Source organism: Hoplias malabaricus, chromosome 2 (assembly GCF_029633855.1).
Source record: "Hoplias malabaricus isolate fHopMal1 chromosome 2, fHopMal1.hap1, whole genome shotgun sequence".
Taxonomy (NCBI): Eukaryota; Metazoa; Chordata; class Actinopteri; order Characiformes; family Erythrinidae; genus Hoplias; species Hoplias malabaricus.
Window position 1 is genome coordinate 4,545,355 of NC_089801.1, and position 23,328 is coordinate 4,568,682.

A 23,328-nucleotide genomic window follows, 5' to 3' on the forward strand; every position below is an offset into this window, starting at 1 on the left:
TAGATGTAGATGTTAAGAGTTATTTATATAATAAAGAATATAACTATTAGTAATTAACCTGCTAGGGTGGGGATTGAGGTCTGGATACCCAGCCTATTCTGGCAGGACAGGTATTCAGACCTGACCCCCAAGCCCCCACCCTAGGCAGGCTCCATCCAGGTAGACAGCCTTCAGTGTTTAAACGACATAAATCAGAGAAGAACTGAGAGACCGGCCCCCTTTGAAGGAATTTGGGGGAGGGCCCCAAATTCATGATCCTCTCTGTCTTCTCTGCCTATAGTGTCTCAGACACACTCTTCTACTTCACGGTGAGCAAACAGACTCCGCCCACTCGGCATGGCCTCCTTTGAGCTCTCAGACCGGTTTTCTCCTTCGCGGTGAGGTTTTTTCCTGGAGGTGGGTGGGGGTGTATACTGGTCACCGTAGAGTAGAAGAGCAGAGTCAATTCTGTCTAATGGAGGACCGTTACAACAATTTCAGGTGTAATATTGATTTCTTGGTCTGATGATGTCTGTTATATGATTTTATTAAAAAAATAATTGTATGAAAGTTTCAAATAAAATGAATAAAACATTTTTCTGTGTTTTGTCAAATCACACAGTCGAGAATAAACTGAACACACTGCCCACCCCTATCTCACACTAATTGAAAGAAATAGCTGGCGAAAGGTGCAGGAAAGGATTACAAACAGTGACGTCTGGTGGTTTGATCAGTGTAAGGTTCATTCATTTACCACTTGTTGAATGTTATTGTTGATATCAAATATGTCATGTCCCCAAAGCCATCCTTGTATTTGAAGTATCTGGCTGAGTGGATTAATGCAGATGTAGGTGGAATAAGCCTTTCAAACTACAAGTATTTAGATAGAAGTAATAGTGTATTCAAATGTATAACTAAGTTAAATTACTAATAAGTAGTACTGGACATCCACATTGCTAGAGGGCAGTGTCTCACAAACAAATTTGCTTTCTGCTAGTGTACATGGGGGTGTGCACTGACACACACAGAGACCTTGATCAGCAAAGACTCATCTGTGTATCACACAGAGAGAGAGAGTGTAATGGAGAGTTCTCAACCTTTCCATTATGACGACACACAAAATAAATACTTGAGTGCCAACGGCGCCGCCGTGTGGAGAACCTTTAAACTTCAATGAGTTCACAATGCACCTTTTCACAGTGAATTTTTTCATCATCAGTTGACATTAAGTAATTTACCAACTAGAATTACACTCAATGAATTTATATACAAAGAAATTACATACAAAGCAAATTTATTTACGTAAAAACCTGCCTCTGGTCGTAAGCCCATAACCCCTAAAATCTCCTGTCTCTTCAGAGCTGCAGAGTATTTAAGACACTGTATTTCATAACAAATACAATGTTCATTTCACAGTAGGCACAGTAACTATATATATATAGAGAGAGACTCTACAGTCTCTTTTTAAATGTTATGCTTTTATCATTGTATTGATTTTACCTTGTAATCCCCCTCACGTAATGAAAGTTCATTCATTCATTCATTATCTGTAACCCTTATCCAGTTCAGGGTCGCGGTGGGTCCAGAGCCTACCTGGAATCATTGGGCGCAAGGCGGGAACACACCCTGGAGGGGGCGCCAGTCCTTCACAGGGAAACACACACATTCACTCACACACTCACACCTACGGACACTTTTGAGTCGACAATCCACCTACCAACGTGTGTTTTTGGACTGTGGGAGGAAACCGGAGCACCCGGAGGAAACCCTCGCAGACACAGGGAGAACACACCACACTCCATTGCGCCACAGAGCCTGCAGAACTACAATGGCACACGTAATGAAAGTTTTATTATTAATCATAAACCACATTATTGTTGTTGCTGCCTCTTCACTATCTACATGTCTCAAGAGCAATGGCCCTGTCCCAAAGCTCGCTCTAAAGCCCTGAAGTGCACATTTGCATGTGTCAAAACATGAATAGAGGAGATCAAGGTGTCATGAGCTTTTCGAGTTAACTTTAATTCTTCAACTACTACTAATAATAATTATTATACATTTTTAAAAGAATGTTTCATACCTGTATTAACCTAATGTGCCCCCTTTAACTTATTAAATAAGCTCTACATAACATTAAATAGGATAAAGCCATGTAGTTATTCCACAAGGTAGGATTTCTCGGTTTAGCTCGATAACTTAGGCCTCAAGTCAAATGTACTGAACAGGAAAAGAGCTGAGGGACACTGCTACTGGACGGTTCATAATCCTGGGCTTAAGTTATCCAGCTAACTCATAACTCCTGCTTTGTGAAACAGCTCCCAAAATAAAAATTCAAGTGAGCACGAACAAAGGCACCGAGTAAACTAGGGTGACCATACGTCCTCTTTTACCCAAACATGTCCTCTGTTTTAGACTTAAAAAAAATGCCCGGGCGGAATTTCACAGACGTCCGGCATTTTGTTTTTCTAGAGCTTACATAGAACTTCGAGAAGTTTCGTTCACAAACTAGTCCCGCCCTCCCCATACTCCGCCGTTTGGTTCGCTTGAGTGAGAAGAGGGCGTGGTGAAGTAGCCTAAAATCTTCTGATTGGACGGTCTGACTGTAGAGCTACCGTTATTGGTCGATAACCTTTTCTGTAAGTATTTAATTGGTCAGTCTGCACGTCAGTAGTCACCATCTCAGATCTGGTCACCCTGGTTGCAGTTTGCCGTTATTATGACAAAAAGCACACTAGAAACCGTATAGTGCTATATATACATAACTCAGACAGAGGATACGGCTTTTAATAGGCGTTTATGTGCAAACTAAATGCTATTTCAGATTAGGTTTTCATCTGTACGCCTAGTTAGCACACAAGTATTATTAGTGGTCGACTTTTTAACTCTCCGTCCATGTTTATAAATGTTCATTTCCTGTGGTTTAAATAGTACTGAATAAATAAAACTGAAGGTACACTTTGTTACACAAACTCAGCACCACAGAAAAGAAATATCTTACACAGCTTATAAAATCCCCACTTAAAAGGCATACAAGCCTTTTATTTACAAAGCATTAGAGAATAAACAGTAAAATAACCGACCTGAGCCTCGTCTCGCTTTGTAGAAAGCTTAATTAGCGTCAGGTGTAATTAGCGTCATTGTTTTGCAATGCGCATGCGCAAAAGCCCTCCCTCGCGCAGAACCGTTGGCTCTGATATTGAGTGCACTGGATTGTTCACATAATTAAGACTTTTACGCCCAAAAGGCGCATGCTGTATCTACTATATATTAAATTATCTGCAGTCATAAGCTGCACAACTCGCTATTTAACAATTAACACGTTTTATTTAGGCGCATATACTCCATTTTGTCTTTTGTATTAATGTGGCCGGAACCCTGTGAGAAATAGGTAAACAAACTAAGTGCACCTCTGAGAAATGAGAACAGAGGTTTTTCTAACACTATTAGCTCAAATCACATTTCCAATATAATTTATTTACTGTTTTAGTTATTTACATTATGAAACTACATGCGTGTAAGTGTTCCAGTCGTGTACTGCCTTGAAGTCCTGTAGGAAATTATGAAATAAGCACCACAATGTTGTGTTTACTAGAGAGAGACTATTGGTTTTTCAGTCAGCCGTAAACATCCAAAGTGTGTGTGGGAAATTGTACTACCATGTCCAGTACAATTAGGCTGTGTGGCATAGAAAGATGTTAAAATAATAAAAATAAAACTGTCTTCTAACTCATTTATGTCAAAATTTATATAAAATGATTGAGAGATACTTGCTGGAATAGGATCTCTCCCTGTCTTTCCACCCCCCAAACAAACACACACACAGCCAAAGGCCAAAACCATTAAAATACAAAACTTAAAAGGGAAATATGTTAGAGTAAGGAAATCCTGACACTGCCCAAACTTTCCACCCATAGAAACACAATAACCCCACAACATTAAAGTGCCTTTGAAAATGATTAACACAACAATTAAGGAGGGTGGCACAGGTAGTGTCGGTGTCACACAGCTCCAGGCTCCTGGGGTTGTGGGCTCACGCCTCACTTCAGGTGACGGTCTGTAAGGAGTTTGGTGTGTTCGTATTGGCTTCCGCTCACAGCCCAAAAACACGTTGGTTTTGGCTACTCAAAAAAAATGTTGCCACCCTGTGAAAGATTGGCGCCCCCTCCAGGGTGTGTTCCTGCCTTGCACCCAGTGATTCCGGGTAGGCCCCCGGACCCACCGCGACCCTGAAATGGATAAGCGCTTACAGACAATGAATGAACAATATAGAAGTTTGCCAAAATATTTACCATTTGTTATTAATTTAATTTTTTCTTAAAAATAAAACAAACAAACAAAAAAAAAAAAGAGTGGCCTGCAGAGGGATTCTCCCGCTGACGATTCAAAAGGTCATGTTAAATTTTATTTGGTCTTGTTTCTTTTCTTCCATTTTCTTAATGTTCCACAGGTTAAAACTCATTACAACAGGCAAAATGGGGAAAAAATAAAATACAAAAAACTCTCACATACAAACAAACATGTACACACACACACACACATACTTTAAAAGACAAAATTCATAGGATGATTAGGCCCAGCCCAGTACGTCATTTTGCAAAATCACAGAACACGCAAAGAAAGACAAAACAAAGTTAAAAATAAAAAATAAAAATCAATAAACAAGGAAAAAGGTAACATGGAGAAAGTAACAAAAAGGAAATATTTATCTGGCAATAAAGCCTGCTATTAAAGAGAGGGAGAAATAATTATTTAAAAAAAAAAAAACCAAAAACGACATCCTAGGAAAAGAAAACAACAGAACGGCTAACATCTTAGTCACAGAAAATACTCAGGAAAAGTCCAAGTGAAAGGTCTAGCTCTTCAAAACATCTGCAGAAGTTAACAGGAGTCCATACATGTGCCCGAACGGGCCAAAATGAAGTGTTTTAATGTTTTCTTCCCATAAAAATTAATAAAACAAAGAAAATAAAAACAATAAAAATACAAAATTAAAACCTCTGTGAATCAAAGCACATACTCAGCATCTGAGCAACTGTTCTGTCACCAATTACAGAAAACCTCAGAGTTTGTCTTGTATTTTCTTTTTTTTTTTTTTTTCCAAAAACATATAACATTATTTGATTTGTCCCTTTGCAGCACTCATACTTCATCACAAACTCCAGTGAAGTAGAACATAAAATACAATATACAAAGCATCCTGATGAGGAATCTGTCTCCGGCCCTTTACAATATCTTTAATCCAGTGTCTAAAAGGCCTTAAAAATAAATAGATTTAAATCTCTCTCTGGATAATAATAATAATTAAAAAAAAATCTCTGTCACAGGGGAGTTTTGCACAGTACTAGGATTCAGGGAAAATTCAGATTGTTCCATAAGATTTATGTTTTCACAAGTCGGTGGAGTTGATTGTGTTGAGCATTTTAGAGTTGAACACAAGCAAAAGCATTAAGGCAGAGCATGTGGGAGAAAGTCTTATGACCCTAGCACGGCTAACTCACATGCTACGATTAAAGCCCAGTTTAAAGGGGCACTCCGGCCAACATTAACATATAAACGCTAATACCGATCTGTGGTGAGCGTGCTTCTACAGTGGTGCCACTGTAATTATGTCAACATTTTTTTAAAAAAGCCTAATTCTGATGATTTATCTTGAAAGTGAAAGGAGATTTTAATTCTGGTTTCTCGCATTACCATTAGCTTCCTTCTGCATTTTCCAGCTAGCTAGCATTACTGCTAAGTCATATCATTATCAGGCCCTATATTAGTGCATTTTATTCCAAATAATATTTGTACTAAGTGATCATTGAGAGACACAACCCAAAAAAATAAAGTATAAGATGAATTCTACCAACTCAATGAGGCTGAGATGCGATGCTGCTCTACAGGACCCTGCATAGTCAATACTATATATAGTATCCATTAGCATTCCCCCTTTAAATGACCAGAAATATATTCTCACTCAAGGCAGATAGTCCCTTACTTATGACTCAGAAGCAGGTTATTCTTTAAGAAAGTCTTTCTTTGGCACATGGAGTAAAACAAGTGTCTTCTGAGGATCTTTATGCTTCAATTTGAGGATGCTGACTGGAATTACTAAGACTTATTGACAAGTAAACAACTGTTTGCCACACTGCATCGAAAAGGTCCAGGGAACAACCAATAAACAGTGGAAGACAAGATGGTGCCAGTAAATAAGAGCCTGCTAGCAAGCGCCACAGATGCTGGGTGAGATTAATGTCAACTGGGCTTCAGGGGTGTGTGTGTGTGTGTGTGTGTGCGCGCACACTTGTTAAATCTGACCCAGCAGTCCATCACAAGTATGCAAGAGCTGTTGCCATGGAAACAGGCCCCCACATTTAATAAAACTGATTTAAGAACACATTGTTATCACTGAAATGAGGCTATCACTTTGTGACCTTGGAAAGTGCTGGGAAAACAAGACAAGACAATGCTAATGTTTCAAATTCCAGAACCTAAGAAAGCAACTTTGCTGACATTGGTGTCGAGTGGGATTTGTGCTGTTGTAGTTTAAAATGGAGAACATTGGGATGGAGTTACTTTTTTGTTTCTGTTCCAGAAAACCATTAAGCTAAGGGAGCACATTTTGCTAACTTCTGGCTAATTCACCATAAGACCACGTTAGCATTTAGGATTAAACCACTCTTCTAAGGTTCATACAAAATCAGATGACCTGTTTTGTTGTTTATATCTTAAATGCTTTTACACTGATCATTACACCATTAGAAAGTTCCATGGCAATTTTCTGTTTCTGAGTTGGACTGTTTCTGTCTTTAGCGCGAGAGTATGATTAGCAATGACGGAAGAGAACAAGTCCTGAAAACCAGCGCTGCTAATCCACTCAAATCCTGATTCATCTGTCAGTTAGTGAGTGAAAACTGACATTACTTTAGGAAATCATACTTTTGTTACAAATCAGACAGGTGTATATACTGATATCAGACAGGTGTTTATAGAAACCAACAGGTAAAAATGTGTAGAATTAGCATTAAAACACTGCTCTGTCCTCAATGCTCTGAGGGGTTGAGGTAGGGTCCGTTTTGAGTCTGATTTGAACAAAGTTGAGTTTGTTGTTTTCTGCCTGAGAGACATTCTTCTGCCTCTAGAGGAAACGTGTAGCAAATTTACCAAGAGACCTGCTACAGAGAAGCAGAGTAGCATATTTGGACCTTACTGACAAAAATGCACACTGATGGGAGGTCTGGCCACAATTATACACAGCCTCTCGACGTGGCTTTCTCACAAATTGATACTCTGTCTCTCTCACACAAGACCACTTTGAACCCTAAAATACTGTTTTCCTTTGTTTGGCTAAATCACCGCTCTGTGAAAATAATTGTCAATCTCGGGACAACTGAGGATGGGAAAGCAAGCTACAAATCTCACAGGCTTTCTTCTTTGGCTTTGAGAAAAGGAACAGGCCACTGTTCTAACACTTGTAGCATATCATCAACCCTCGCGGATGCATTGGTAAACACTGCAAACCACCAACCATTTCCAGACACAGGGTAAAGGATAACTGAACTCTGTACAGAGCAACTGTGAGGAAGCAATGATCAACTTGGAGCGAGAGCAGCAGCTTTTAAAGGTGCATAAATTCATCGGAACATTCATCTGTTCTTTATTTCATAAAGATACTTAATTAATATTCATATGGGAACAGGGTAAAATCCTCATGCTTTTTACTCATACTCCACCTTTCCTTATACTGAGAAATCAGTGCTTCACCCATGTTTTGAAGCTACTGTTGCTAAGTTGGACAAGCCTTGCATCGGTACAACTACACCCAGTCAGAATCTGGAAAGTGTTGGAAGCTATTGTTAATAGTTTCCTCCGCACTTAGTTACTTCTTACGCTAAGCCAGTGCTAACAGCATGACTTCTGCTGTAACTCCCATAACACACAATGTGTGTTCAGTGAGCACCACGCTTTCCGTGCACTTCTGGGAACAGAAGCAATAATAATGCAGTCAGGAGGGCCTCCGGGAAGCTTTGATGTTTGCAGGCCAAGTTCTCCCCGACCTCGGCCTGAGACAGAGCTGAAATTACTGCTTGTTTGAAGAGGAAACCGAGTGGTGATTACATGTTATCACAGCAGACAAGGCAGGGGTCACTTCAGGGGAATGGACCAGAACTGGAAGTGAAAGAAGTGTCAAAATAACACTAAGAAATCCTCAACTAATCCGTTCAAGCGCTTGCCCACAATAAAAAAGAACCTCAGTTCCTCCGTCATGAGCTGGAGTAACACGGTGCGGTGTTATTTAACTTTTCAGTTTAATGTGTACTGTGCTCTTTACGACTGCTTTTGGTCACAAAGCAGCCTCACAGAAATCCAGCTCCCAGCCCCAAGCGAGCGAGCCGAGTCGACTGCAGCCGGGATCTTTTACAGATTTAACTTTAGCCTAGTTCTGCAGAGTACTGTGGAATATTTGAAAAGGAGGAAAACTATAAAACTAACTCCTGTTATCATCCCTCTCCCCAGTGAAGCTGGGCTAAAGAAGGAATTTCACAGATTATAAAGTGATCCAAGATAAGAATCGTTCTCAGTACAGTACACGCACATCATCATTAATCAGGAGGTAGAGCGGACGTCCTGCGCTTCGAGACCTCCAGTCAGTAGTTCAAAAAAATTATTTAGGGCACCGCGTACTGTGGCTCAAATTAGAAGCCGCAAGCCTGGCCGAGGTGATCAAGATCTAATTTTGCCTTTCTTTGATATCCTTGGTTATTTCTGTTCTGTTTGATACCGAGTTAATAAAAATGACATTAATTAGTCCCAATCAAAAACAGGTCACGGTGGTGTCTGCGTCGGAGCTCGACTCCATCAAACTGAAATCAAACCACGGATTTCCAAATAAACCAGAGAGAAACGTGTCTCTCCTTTCAGATTGTCATCTAAAGTGCGGAACAGAGTCATGAAGCCGTAACATCCCCCTCAAGCACAGGAAGTTCAACAGAGGACACCATATGATTAAACAACAAAGATAAAACTGTAGGGGTGTTTTAGCGACCGATACAAAGGTATTGCTGTAGATAAAATGTATCTGAAACACTGACAAGACCCTCTTCGACCTGATTGAGAAACTGAAGCCCGGTGAAGATAAGTTTACAGTTTATAACGTTTGGAGTTTGAAATTTTGGCCTAAACCCCAAAAACAGCCTTTAAACATTCGGTCAAAGCCAGACCCACATCACGTGTTTTGAGTCTGAACCTGACTTGAGGAGGTCCTGTTAGGTTCAGACAAGTATTTCAAGCTCTAAAGTGGACTGTGTCGTGGTACATAATTGAACCAACACAACTATGGACTTGCCAGTATGGTTATATGAGCTTTTACACCACAAACCTGATCGATATCCACCGTGTGACTGTTCAGACACTAAGAAAATAAACACTATTTCAACCCAACGTCAGCGATTAAAGAGCACATTTGCGGGAGGCGCAGGCAAAGGTCACTGATTCTTTTTGAATGGGTCTTAAATGATTATCTGGCTAATGTTACCTACAAGAAAATGGAAAGTGTTTTATAGATCTATGAGGCGATTGGCCTCCAGTTGATGCTCCGATGCAGCGGTGCGCTGTTGGAGTCTTTCTGTTCTTTGGCACATGTGCACAACGCTCGTCGAGTCTGACTGGTTCTCCCCTGCAGCATGTTCTTATGTTCAAAGAACAAAGCTTTAGCCTTGTACTTGGAATTTTACTTTTTCCTCCATGAAAGAGAAAGTCATGAAAGGCGATGTATTTTTCAGATCCGGACATAATCGCACGCCTAAATCAAGAGCTGGACTGGGCCGAAACAAGCAGCTGTAGTGGTCCCGAGCAACGAAGACAAAGCTTTTAAACACTGAGGTTTCGAGACAGAGATGCAGGGCAACAACAAATCGTCTTAAAATGAAGAAAAGAAACGTTTTTAAATAAATGTTTAACCAAAAATATAATGTGAACAGAGCTAATAATGAACAGAACCTGGACAACAGCCAGTGGCTAAGGCCAAGCTCTGGCTTTTCTTTCCAGCTTTGGTTCATGGTTAGCCATGTTTGCATTTTTGCTCGCTGAAGGGATGCTCTGGAACTGGGATTCGGAAACAAACGCATATTTCAACTTCTCTATTTCTGGAGCTCACAGGAAGTAAAGACTTAAAAAGGGCAAGCTTCCCAGTAGTACAGTGTCACTATGTAAATAACGTTCTGGAATAATCCTGTCTGGCTGTTGATCTTAATTGTAAGTGCACTATAAAGACTGCATCATAAATGTCTGCAAATATCATTAGGTCCCATTGCATCTGAGGCAAAAAAACAACCACCATCTGGGGCTTTACTTTTTTTCATAGTCAAGCAAAGCTGTTGTGCATTTTTATTTTCTCCTCTTTCCCAGGAACTCGAAAAACTACCAAAAAGCACCAAATACTCAGGTCATTTCTGCTTGGTTCCAATACGTTTTGATCCAAACTCTCATAGGACAGGCAAGGGGGTGGTTTCTTCTTCAGAAGTTCAGAATCGGTCGTCTCTGAGCTGCGTCGGTGACCTGAAGGGACTCAGACCCAGAGCTCTCCTGGGGCAAATTTTCTCTTTGGCAACAGCTAAAGGCTTGCTGACCCCTGCCCAGCCCAGGTCGATGAGCGGAGAGTCAGCAGGGTTCAGTGGAGCGACCCTGAGTGAGAGGTTCGGGCTGCCATTAGTGGAGCACGGTGCCGAGCGAGAGGTGGGGAAGGGAGCGGTAAATGGATCGAAGGGGGAGGGAAGATCTGAGGTCACTGCAGGGTCCGCCCTGAGGCTGAACGGGTCACAGTCTGGGGACGGAAAGGGGTCACAGTTCGAGAAGGGGTTGGTGGGCGAGGGCTGGTATCCCAGTCTCGGGCTCGTGGGGCTGCTGGCAGAGAGGTTGCCCCTCGAGCCGCTCTTCTCCGTCACGCCGGCAGAAATAAAGCTCCAAGGATCGATCCGAGGACGGATAGGAGAGGGTCGGGGGCGGGGGATGATGTTCACCTCCAGGCGTCGTGTTTTAGGGCTCCACAGACGAGGGTCCGGGTACAGAGCGAAAGGGGTGGGGGATTTATCGTCAGGTTCCAACATGGTGTCCTGGCACAAAGGCAGGTCTAACACTGAGAGGAGGGAAAGAAACAGAAATAGAAGTGAAGGTGGGTTTATGTACACGACTCTTTAAAATATATATAAAAACATTGTGCAGAATGAAAGGGAATGTTTGGCCAGATTATTCCTGCTTACCATCAGCACAGTTGATCAGGTACTTTAAGCTAATCGCTTACAAATTAGCATGGTCATAACTGCAGGCCTAAATCACCACATACCGGCCGAGTATCTTCATTCATTTTGTCAAGCACATAATCAGGCCTATTCCCAACACAGTTTGAGGCTAGTGTGTGATGACTGATGTACAATTTGCACCATAAAACTGGTCAACTATGAACTTTCATTACTTTATGCTCTCATCTTGGTTGCCAAAATAAAACAATTAAACAAGAAACAATACCCAAAACTGGGCTGCACTTGATGATGTCAGTGTCAGCACAGTATCAAAAATTAGTACTTTGATTTATGAGCCTAGATTTGATTAGAATCAAAAACAAAAAATTGAAAAAAAAAAATACATATACAGCACCCTCAACAGTCTGTGTGCTTCCCTGGCTTCTGTGGGTGTATTGTCAATAGAAATCAATGTAAAAAGATTGTATTCCATGTAATTTTGGAGCATTTCTATTGGTCCGTTTATCATGAAATTCACAAACAGTGTGAAGGACTGCTGTTGTGTTTAAATGAAGTAGTAAATATCCACAAAAATGGAGACAGCAACTCTATACGAGAGAGAGAGAGAGAGAGAAAGAGAGAAAGAGAGAGAGAGAAAGAGAGAAAGAGAGAGAGAGAGAAAGAGAGAAAGAGAGAGAGAGAGAGAGAGAGAGAGAGAGAGAAAGAGAGTGTGAGAGAGAGAGAGAAAGAGAGTGTGTGAGAGAGAGAGAAAGAGAGAAAGAGAGAGAGAGAGAGTGAGAGAGAAAGAGAGAGAGAGAGAGAGTGAGAGAGAAAGAGAGAGTGAGAGAAAGAGAGTGAGAGAGTGAGAAAGAGAGAGAGAGAGTGAGAAAGAGAGACAGAGAGAGAGAGAGAAAGAGAGAGAGAGAGAGAGAGAGTGGGAGAGAGAGTGAGAGAGAAAGAGAGAGAGAGAGAGAGAGCGGGAGAGTGAGAAAGAAAGAGAGACAGAGAGAGTGAGAAAGAGACAGAGAGAGAGTGAGAGAGATAGAGAAAGACAAAGAGAAAGAGAGACAGAGAGAGAGAGAGTGAGAAAGAGAGACAGAGAGAGAGAGAGTGAGAAAGAGAGACAGAGAGAGAGTGAGAGAGATAGAGAAAGACAAAGAGAAAGAGAGACAGAAAGCATGATGCGATGTGATTGAGAACTCCACCCCCAATTCTGTGCAAAGGAGAATAAAGTGGGTTGGTGAACTATGTTTGTTTGTGTTTGGTTGTTTTTTGAAAGTGATATTGATACGGGGACTTGTTATATCGGCTCAGTAATCAGTCAAGGAGACACACACACACACACACACACACACTCCTAATCAATAAACACAGCCAGCCTTACCAAGTTGTGATGAAAGTCCTTGACTGGACCGTCTCCTCCTCTCTCCGGTTTGACTCACAGGCTCGTTTACAGTCTCTCCGTTGTCCTGGGCGATCCACTCTGCAGAGCTGTGCTGGGGGGTCCGGCGACCCGACCTCTCTCTGGGGTTTGGGGGAGGTGGGGTCAGGGGCAATGGTTTCGTCTCAGGCGGTTTTAACGGTGCCTCCAAAAGTCCTCGAGGCAGAGAGTCCGTACTGAATGTGATTAGATCCCCAACAATGGCCGGGTCAGTGGGTAAGTCCTCTAAGGACACAGGGGGGCGCTCTCGCTCCTGCTCCAGAACTGGGGGGTTAGTCCTGGGGGCCGTTCGTGGAGGAGGTGTGGGCGGGTGCTGAGGCTCTAAATGTCGCCCTAGGGCCACAGAGGCCAGCAGGGCGGCGCTGCTGAGCAAAGCCTGATGGGCACTTTTAGCTTGAGGGGGAACACTGGAGCGACAGTCAGGAGCCGGGGAACTGCGATGGGATAAACATCCCTCCTCACTCCCAGAATCCTCCTCTGGAAGCACTGTCCAGGAGGGCTCCTTTACCAAGCCTGAGCCTAAAATAGATGAGAGAGAGAGAGAGAGAGAGAGAGAGAGAGAGAGAGGGAGAGAGAGAGAGAGAGAGAGATGTCTGAACATATGTTGATAATATTTCTGATATACTTTTTAGATGATTTCTCTTATTACTTTAATCATAAATACAATTAAAATATTAATATCTATCCCTCAATTATTTCATTATTTTTACCTCAAATTAACATTTATCTTACAGCACTGGCAGCACACGTCTCAAAACACGTCAGATTTAATGCAACACTAGGTTTGATTGGGTATTTTTGCTCCTGGGCTCCACTGTTGCTGAGTGTAATTCATTTTTACATCAAAGGGAGAGAGTGCTAGGTTTCCTATCCTCCTCCAAAAGTTACATAGTGCAGTTTCTGTAGTGCTGAGCCTGGAGGTAGCAACGACAGAGGCTCTGTTCTCCTTTTTACAGCTCACTGGAGCATCACAATTATTTGGAAAAATCTTAAAATAAAAATACTCCAGAGTGTTCCTTTAAATTGATGAATGAAATCTAAAGAAATCATTGATCCGTTTCCACGCATCCCAGATGTAATCATGTCAAAACCCATTTAGCGTCTGAACTTCTTTTAGGTTTACTTCTCTTTTGCCCGCTTTTACAGAGTTTATTATCAGTGTCTACCATTTTGGCTCGGTTCTGGTGTAGTGGGTCTGTACTCCTCAAAGTCATCTTTGGAGTCTCCGTTCTCATTGATGTCCACCTCCAGCAACCTCGCTCTCATAGACAGACTGGGGGAACACACACACACACACACACACACACACACACACACATACACACACAGTAACGGAGTTATTATTATAATCCTAAAAAGTTATTTATAAAGAATAAATTCATTTGTTCATTTTCTTTAACCACTTCATCTCAGTGGGTGCCGGAGCCTGGTCAGAACACAAGCCCATCACAGGGCATCACACACTCACCCTGTGGACAGTTTCATACAGTCACCCAGTCACTCACACACTCACCCAGTCACTCACACACTCACCCATTCACACCTGTGGACAGTTTCACACACTCACCCAGTCACTCACACCTGTGGACAATTCCACACACTCACCCAGTCACTCACACACTCACCCATTCACATCTGTGGACAGTTTCACACACTCACCCAGTCACTCACACACTCACCCAGTCACTCACACACTCACACCTGTGGACAGTTTCACACACTCACCCAGTCACTCACACACTCACCCTGTCACTCACACACTCACCCTGTCACTCACACACTCACCCAGTCACTCACACACTCACACCTGTGGACAGTTCCACACACTCACCCAGTCACTCACACACTCACCCAGTCACTCACACACTCACACCTGTGGACAGTTTCACACACTCACCCAGTCACTCACACACTCACCCTGTCACTCACACACTCACCCAGTCACTCACACACTCACCCAGTCACTCACACACTCACCCAGTCACTCACACACTCACACCTGTGGACAGTTCCACACACTCACCCAGTCACTCACACACTCACACCTGTGGACAGTTCCACACACTCACCCAGTCACTCACACACTCACACCTGTGGACTCTTTTGCACAGAAAATAAACCTGTTTTAATCAGGAGTGTTTATAATGTATTTTTATTTCTATGACTCTGTACGTGTGTGTGTGTGTTTGTATGTACCCGCTTTCCTGTGGACTGAGCCGAAGCACTTTGGGGCTCTTGGGGCTTTTAGGGCTCTGAGGGGTCCAGTGTGGGGAAAGTTTGCGGTCTCCGTTTGGCTGCTTCAGAGGAAGAGACTCCAGAGGCCAAACAGAACTCCATTTACTGTCACTGGGGCTCACTGCAGGAAAATAACACCAGAGAGAGGAGAATAGGTAATAAAGCATGCTCTAATTTACACAAATGACTGATCTTTTGGGGAGAAACTGTGTGGAAAATGCAGCTTCTAAACTATCAATTCATAAAGCATCAATCAGAGGAGATGATGATTTATTAGAATCTGAATTTCACAAAGGGTCCTTTTGTGTATTTTTGTTTTACAGAGAAACAGTAGAATACTTACTTAAAGACAGACTGAAAGACATCATGTGTACTGACTGTAGATGTAGTTCATTACAAGACTCTAGGGTTAAAACATGGGGCTCACACCAGAGCTCTCATCCCACCAGGAGCAAACGTTGACACTCGGTTAATGCTCTTAGACTCCAGCAGAGAGCAGTGTAATAACAGCACTTCGGCTGCCTCTATATTGATCTCTCACACAAACACAGACCACTACAGAAAAGCGCTTTAAAAACATGAACAAACTCACGTTGGATGGCACGGAATCGAGGGCCAAATGAAGGAGAGCCCAGATCTGGAGAGTTGCGTCTCTTCTCCAGCCCTGGAGACGCCTGCACTGTGATTTTATGGATAAAATCTGCACACACAAAAAAAAATGTAGAAATTCACTGTAGAAAGTTTTTAATGTATGCCTTTATGGAGCTGTACTGTGTGTATTGTGTGTACAGTGTGTATTTGAGAGCTCTATTGTATTGTGTGTGTACTGTGTTCTGGTTTACTGTGTGTGTGTGTTGTGTATTCTGTTGATGGTGTACTGTGTGTGTGGTGTATCCTGCTGGTTGTATACTATGTGTGTTTTAAATGTTCTGCTGGTGTGTGTCCTGTATGTGTGTGTGTGCCCACCCTGAGGCATGCTGATCTTCTCTCCGTTCTTGCTCTTGAGCTTGTGCTTCTTGAAGGTTCCTTTGCGCTTCTTGACGTTGGGTTTCTCCTGGTTCTGGTTGAGGTGGAGGATGAGGAGGGACAGCTCCCTCTCAAACACATCCTGCTCCCACTGAGCCAGCTGCTGCTCACGGAGACGCAGGAACTCCTCGTGAGACTTCTGCTCCAGAGCGGCTCTCTTTAACTCTTCCTCACGACAGCGCAGCTCCTGAAAAACACATACACATGATCTTCCTCATTGTCTGAAGGCTAAATGCCATCAAATATTCACAGAAATAATCAGCATTTAGTGTAAAGCTTTCCCAGAAAAGCAATCACCCATTATTTCAGAAGAAAAACACCTGTCCAAATAATAGTTTGGGCCCCTGGACCCCAGTGATGTTACTGTGTGCTGTGAGGATCCCGAGCAATCACGGCTCAGATACGAGAACGGGTGGGTGTCAAACTGACCTTCTCCTTGGCTCGGAGCTCATCGAACATGTCCTGGATCTCCAGCTTCCAGTCCTCCTGCAGAGAGTGGAAAGAGTCCTGAGGCATCTCCTCCATCACCTGCTGTTCCAGAGCACACAACTGAGCCAGAATACAGGGAAAACTGGGCCGGCGATGAGGGTCCTGATCCCAGCACTCTGCAGACACACACACACACACAAAAGAGCGTGTGAGATTAATCATTTCCTTCTTTCAGATGAACTTACTGATGGATGGAGGAGTAGATAGATAGATAGATGGATGGATGGATGGATGGATGGATGGATGGATGGATGGATGGATGGATGGATGGATGGATGGATGGATGGATGGATGGATGGATGGATGGATGGATGGATGGATGGATGGATGGATGGATGGATGGATGGATGGATGGATGGATGGATGGATGGATGGATGGATGGATGGATGGATAGATAGATAGATAGATAGATAGATAGATAGATAGATAGATAGATAGATAGATAGATAGATAGATAGATAGATAGATAGATAGATAGATAGATAGATAGATAGATGGATGGATGGATAGATGGATGGATGGATGGATGGATGGATGGATGGATGGATGGATGGATGGATAGATAGATAGATAGATAGATAGATAGTGCTCACCTGACATGAGTTGAGCGAATGGTTCGGGGCAGGTGGAGGGGATGGGTAAAGTCAGCTTGTTGACAGCCACTCCATACGCCACAGCAAGACCATCTATACCTCTATACGGAGCTTCTCCAGTTAATAACTCCCACAATAGCACACCATAACTAGGGAGAGAGAGAGAGAGAGAGAGAGAGAGAGAGAGAGAGAGAGAGAGAGAGTGAGAGAGTTCAAAAAGTTTGAACTGAGATTGTTTTCCATCTAAAAAAAGAAATGGATGCCTTGAAAATAAGAAGTAAAACAGACGTAAACATGAATGAGACGTATCTGGTATCATTTTAATTCACTAAAACCCAGAAAAGGAATAACACACTTGAAACACACAGGATAAATGTGTTGTGTGAGCGGTGCCATACACACACACACACACACACACACACACACAGTGGAGGTAGCTACTTAGTGTCCACAAAAGGAAAAGCAGAAACCTCAGTGTTTTGGCTCAGCTGCTCTGACAATTACACCCTGAAAGCCACACAAGTGCAGTGTGCCTTTAAAACACTCTCACTGAGAGAGAGAGAGAGAGAGAGAGAGAGAGACAGGAGGAGAGTCGCCCACAGCAGCTTTATATAGACCTTTAATTACAGCACGCACACACACACACACACACACACACACACACACACACACACACACACAAAACACAACACAGCTTTTTCTTCCCTGCAGCTTCTAAACACCATAATCTTAGGAATATATAAAGACCCAGTTAAAGTCTATAAAATACAAGGGGAAAGTTGTTTAAAAGTGCAGTAATTCTGTGGCCGTTTAGCCTTGTCCTCGTCACACAGGGAACGCTAAGTGTTTTTAATCATCTCCAGAAAAGCTCCTACACAGATGTGTAAATTTAACAGTGAAAACGTGTGAGGGAAGGGATTTCATGCTGCGAAACTTAGTGGTCAAGCAGCTAACAACCTTCGCTAATAACTTCCAGATATATGCAACAGCTTCCATTAAACTTAAGCATATGTATGAAAATCAGAGCCACATGTGGAACCAAAACGGCTGGAAAAAAATCAACCAGCTGGAGCTGAATAATGTCCAGGCATTAGGGGAATTATTAAAGTGGTTTTATAAGAGGAATATTTCAGAGACGTTATTAAAGTTGAAAAGCAGTTGTTGACAGTTTTGGACTTTGTACACGGTGCCTCATTAGGGACCACTATCTCACCCACACACACACACACACACACACACACACACACACACACCTGAAAAACATATTCTTACAAATTGAATTCAAAATTATGAATGTGCTTAGGTTTTCTGTCTCTTGAACAAGTTAACACAATTAAAAGCTGCAGTTTTGCAGTAAATGTCAGTGGTGTTCACTGTATTCACACTCTACTGCTGTAGATTAAAGCAATACTAGGTAGACTTTTTACCTATAGATTCATTCATTCATTCATTGTCTGTAATCCTTATCCAGAGTCAGGGTGGGTCCAGAGCCTACCCGGAATCACTGGGCATAAGGCGGGAACACACCCTGGAGGAGGCGCCAGTCCTTCACAGGGAGACACACACTCACACACATTCACTCACACCTACGGACACTTTTGAGTCTCCCATGCACCTACCAACGTGTGTTTTTGGAGCGCGGGAGGAAACCGGAGCACCTGGAGGAAACCCACGCAGACACAGGGAGAACACACCACACTCCTCACAGACAGTCACCCGGAGGAAACCCACGCAGACACAGAGAGAACACACCACACTCCTCACAGACAGTCACCCGGAGGAAACCCACGCAGACACAGGGAGAACACGCCACACTCCTCACAGACAGTCACCCGGAGGAAACCCATGCAGACACAGGGAGAACACACCACACTCCTCACAGACAGTCACCCGGAGGAAACCCACGCAGACACAGGGAGAACACACCACACTCCTCACAGACAGTCACCAGGAGGAAACCCACGCAGACACAGGGAGAACACACCACACTCCTCACAGACAGTCACCCGGAGGAAACCCACGCAGACACAGGGAGAACACACCACACTCCTCACAGACAGTCACCAGGAAGAAACCCACGCAGATACAGGGAGAACACACCACACTCCTCACAGATAGTCACCAGGAAGAAACCCACGCAGATACAGGGAGAACACACCACACTCCTCACAGATCGTCACCAGGAAGAAACCCACGCAGATAAAGGGAGAACACACCACACTCCTCACAGACAGTCACCAGGAAGAAACCCACGCAGATACAGGGAGAACACACCACACTCCTCACAGACAGTCACCCGGAGGAAACCCATGCAGACACAGGGAGAACACACCACACTCCTCACAGACAGTCACCAGGAAGAAACCCACGCAGATACAGGGAGAACACACCACACTCCTCACAGACAGTCACCCGGAGGAAACCCACACAGACACAGGGAGAACACACCACACTCCTCACAGACAGTCACCCGGAGGAAACCCACGCAGACACAGTTTCTTTAGTGCTGAGTCCAATAGGGAGAATAGCTCCTCTGTCATTGTCACTCTGGGCTGCAGAAACTGTAACTACTGAGGGAGGGTAGGAGACCAACACGTCTCCCTTGATTACAGTACTGTGCTGTAAAAGGTGTACACCCTGCCACTGTAGGGGGCGCACAGGAGCACAAACACCAAATCTTATATAGAGTTTCTTCAACTGATCACACTGTCTCTCGAGTTTTACCTCGATTCTCATCAGTGGACGTACAGCGTAATCGCAGATAAAAGACAGGTGACAGTAAAGACTAAATATGACACAGAGGTGTCTTTGTTCCCAGTGGTCAAATCAAATTCATCTGTACCCAGCTCTTACAGGGTATACAGTAAATCTTTATTTTTAGACGTGGGCCTCACCTCTCTCAATGTGTGTGTATACGTGTGTGTGTGTGTGTGTGTGTGTGTGTGTGTAGCTTAGGGGTTTGTTGGTAAAGTGATTCAGATACACAACAATGAGTGGTCCACAGACATAATGGGTGTAAGGATGTGTCCTGGGCCACACAAGTGCCTATTGTTCTGAGTGTGTGTGTGTGTGTGTGTGTGTGCGTGTGTGTGTGTGTGTATTCTTATTTTCCACACTCCCACTGTCTCAGAGTAAGTACAGCATTGTTTAACTCACCTATCACAGGTAAAAACAAGGCTATTTAAGAGTATTTATGTGTTTACAGATATATATATATCTGTGTGTGTGTGTGTGTGTGTGTGAGAGAGAGAGAGAGAGAATGTGAGGGTGAAGTACAGGTCATTTAGAGTGAGCACTAACTCTTTCATTAGAACCTTCATGGGGATTTTCCTTGCATTCCTGAATCTATGTCAGAGGCAATGCAGAGCATTGGGAGGTCCTGCCCATTGGAGCTCAACACGCTTGAAGGAGAAACCTAACAGACAATTCTACTACACACAAGCAGAGCTAACAAACACATGTAACAGGCTAAAAGAAAAGACATTTGACCAGAGAGTGAGAGAAAGTTTTGTTATGATCTCTGGGCCATGAACTCGGCTCAACTCAGTTCTGATCCCTGAAACTCAAAACCCAAAAACCCATACACACACACTTCTCAATTTACCTCCATACATCACTGCCCTTTGAGAAGGTGGAGGACTTGATGACCTCTGGTGCCATCCAGGCGTAAGTGCCAGCTGTGCTCATCTTGGTGGTTTTGTGCCACTCTCGCGCCAACCCGAAATCCGTGATCTTCAGTGTTGTGCACTCTATGCCGTCCTTGTCTATCGGCTGAGCTAGAAGGACTGGAAAGGAGAAACAGCATGGAATTAATTGTATTACCATCACACTGATATTTCCTTTCATGACGAACAGAGTAAAAGGCTTAGCATCAGTTAGAAACGTTTGAGATTAATCATTACTACCTTAGTTTGAGTTAGTGCCAGGTTTAAAGCCATCGCTGACAACTTTTATCAAATCTAATTACTATAAAACAACTAACCCGAGAGCTGATAAGTGCTATTAACCAGTTTGGAAAGGATTTCAGTGGTATGTCACTGGTCCAAATATGTAAAACCTTTTACTGTCAGTGACATAAACAAAAAGCAGCCGTACTGACGGGACAAACTACACAAAAATGACAGGAATGATCAGATTAGAGGAAGAGACATAGTGAGAAATTGTGACAGTGAGTAAGAGAGGAAGAGGAAGAGAGAGAGAGAGACACAGAGAGAGAGAGGGAGAGAGATAGAGAGAGAGAGACAGAGAGAGAGAGAGAGAGATAGAGACACAGAGAGAGAGAGGGAGAGAGATAGAGAGAGAGAGAGAGAGAGAGAGAGAGAGAGAGAGAGAGAGAGAGAAAGAAGTAAAGGTGAGAGAGAGATGGAGAGAGAGAGAGAGAGAGAGAGAGAGAGAGAAAAAGAAGTAAAGGTGAGAGAGAGATGGAGAGAGAGAGAGAGAGAGAGAGAACCTCCCTACTGGTGTGTTCTCCCTCTGTCTGTGTGAGTTTCCTCCGGGTGACTGTCTGTGAGGAGTGTGGTGTGTTCTCCTTGTGTCTGTGTGAGTTTCCTCCGGGTGACTGTCTGTGAGGAGTGTGATGTGTTCTCCCTGTGTCTGCGTGGGTTTCCTCCGGGTGACTGTCTGTGAGGAGTGTGATGTGTTCTCCCTGTGTCTGCGTGGGTTTCCTCCGGGTGACTGTCTGTGAGGAGTGTGATGTGTTCTCCCTGTGTCTGCGTGGGTTTCCTCCGGGTGACTGTCTGTGAGGAGTGTGATGTGTTCTCCCTGTGTCTGTGTGGGTTTCCTCCGGGTGACTGTCTGTGAGGAGTGTGGTGTGTTCTCTCTGTGTCTGCGTGGGTTTCCTCCGGGTGACTGTCTGTGAGGAGTGTGATGTGTTCTCCCTGTGTCTGTGTGGGTTTCCTCCGGGTGCTCCGGTTTCCTCCAAAAACACACGTTGGTAGGTGGACTGGAGACTCAAAAGTGAGCGTGTGAGTGAATGTGTGAGTGTGTGTCGCCCTGTGAAGGACTGCCGCCTCCTCCAGGGTGTGTTTCCGAGAGAGAAAACCAAGTGGTTTTCTCAACCACAGCACCTACAGCAAGACCAACCCTTTCATTTTACCTTATTTGACAACACCTGTGGATATTTCATCACTGTCTGAAAAAAAATGCATCTCTTAATAATAACTGCTAGCACAGAGCACCCCCCACCCAAGGCTTAAGTGGTCAAAGAGAAGCGAGGAGACGGTGGTGGGTGCGATGTTGATCAACACGGAGATGAAGTGAGAGTGAAGGTGAAGTGAGAGGTGATTTCAGAGCATTTCTATTGGTTCATTCATCGTGAAAGGACAGCCACTGTGCTCAACTGATGCAGTAAACTTAAATCTGCAAAAATGGAGATGCATGTTTCTCATTGGACTACGACAATATGACAATTTGATGTTTATACTGAATCTAACAAAGGCCTGTGACTTGTCATTTCCAAGTGGGAATTATTGAATGAGAACAGATATCTTTGGCCAGTAAATAGTAATTAAGTTTATTTGTATAGCACTTTTTAAGTTGATATTAATAAACCCATGTGAACAAGCCAAAGGCGACTGTAGCAGGAATAAAACTGGAGGAAACCTAAAGCTGGAAGAAGAAACCACGGGATGCACCAAGACTCACAAGGGGGACCCATCCTCCTCTGGTCAAATACATTCACAACCATAGAGATTTAATTTAAAAATGCAGGTAGAAACATTCATTCATTCATTATCTGTAACCCTTATCCAGTTCAGGGTCGCGGTGGGTCCAGAGCCTACCTGGAATCATTGGGCGCAAGGCGAGAAAACACCCTCCAGGGCACCAGTCCTTCACAGGGCAACACACACACACACATTCACTCACACACTCACACCTACGGACACTTTTTGAGTCGCCAATCCACCTACCAATGTACCAATCCACCCGGAGGAAACCCACGCAAACACAGGGAGAACACACCACACTCCTCACAGACAGTCACCCGGAGGAAACCCACGCAAACACAGGGAGAACACACCACACTCCTCACAGACAGTCACCCGGAGGAAACCCACGCAAACACAGGGAGAACACACCACACTCCTCACAGACAGTCACCCGGAGGAAACCCACGCAGACACGGAGAACACACCACACTCCTCACAGACAGTCACCCGGAGGAAACCCACGCAGACACAGAGAGAACACACCACACTCCTCACAGACAGTCACCCGGAGGAAACCCACACAGACACAGGGAGAACACACCACACTCCTCACAGACAGTCACCCGGAGAAAACCCACGCAGACACAGGGAGAACACACCACACTCCTCACAGACAGTCACCCGGAGGAAACCCACG

General features: G+C 43.8%; 1 protein-coding gene across 1 annotated transcript in view; it reads right to left on the reverse strand.

Annotated features, from left to right (window-relative positions):
• Window positions 1-4,334: 4,334 nt before the first annotated feature.
• The window catches only part of LOC136678565 (mitogen-activated protein kinase kinase kinase 11), a 42,207-nt gene continuing 23,213 nt past the window's right edge, over window positions 4,335-23,328 (reverse strand). Inside the window, exons 2-10 of the mRNA XM_066656611.1 lie at window positions 20,588-20,768; window positions 16,984-17,132; window positions 16,330-16,505; window positions 15,841-16,087; window positions 15,467-15,574; window positions 14,836-14,995; window positions 13,806-13,912; window positions 12,583-13,158; window positions 4,335-11,095 (exon numbers count right to left, since the gene is read on the reverse strand). Coding sequence (XP_066512708.1) covers window positions 10,485-11,095; window positions 12,583-13,158; window positions 13,806-13,912; window positions 14,836-14,995; window positions 15,467-15,574; window positions 15,841-16,087; window positions 16,330-16,505; window positions 16,984-17,132; window positions 20,588-20,768 — 2,315 coding nt within the window. The 3' untranslated portion in view covers window positions 4,335-10,484. The remainder of the gene's footprint in view (window positions 11,096-12,582; window positions 13,159-13,805; window positions 13,913-14,835; window positions 14,996-15,466; window positions 15,575-15,840; window positions 16,088-16,329; window positions 16,506-16,983; window positions 17,133-20,587; window positions 20,769-23,328) is intronic.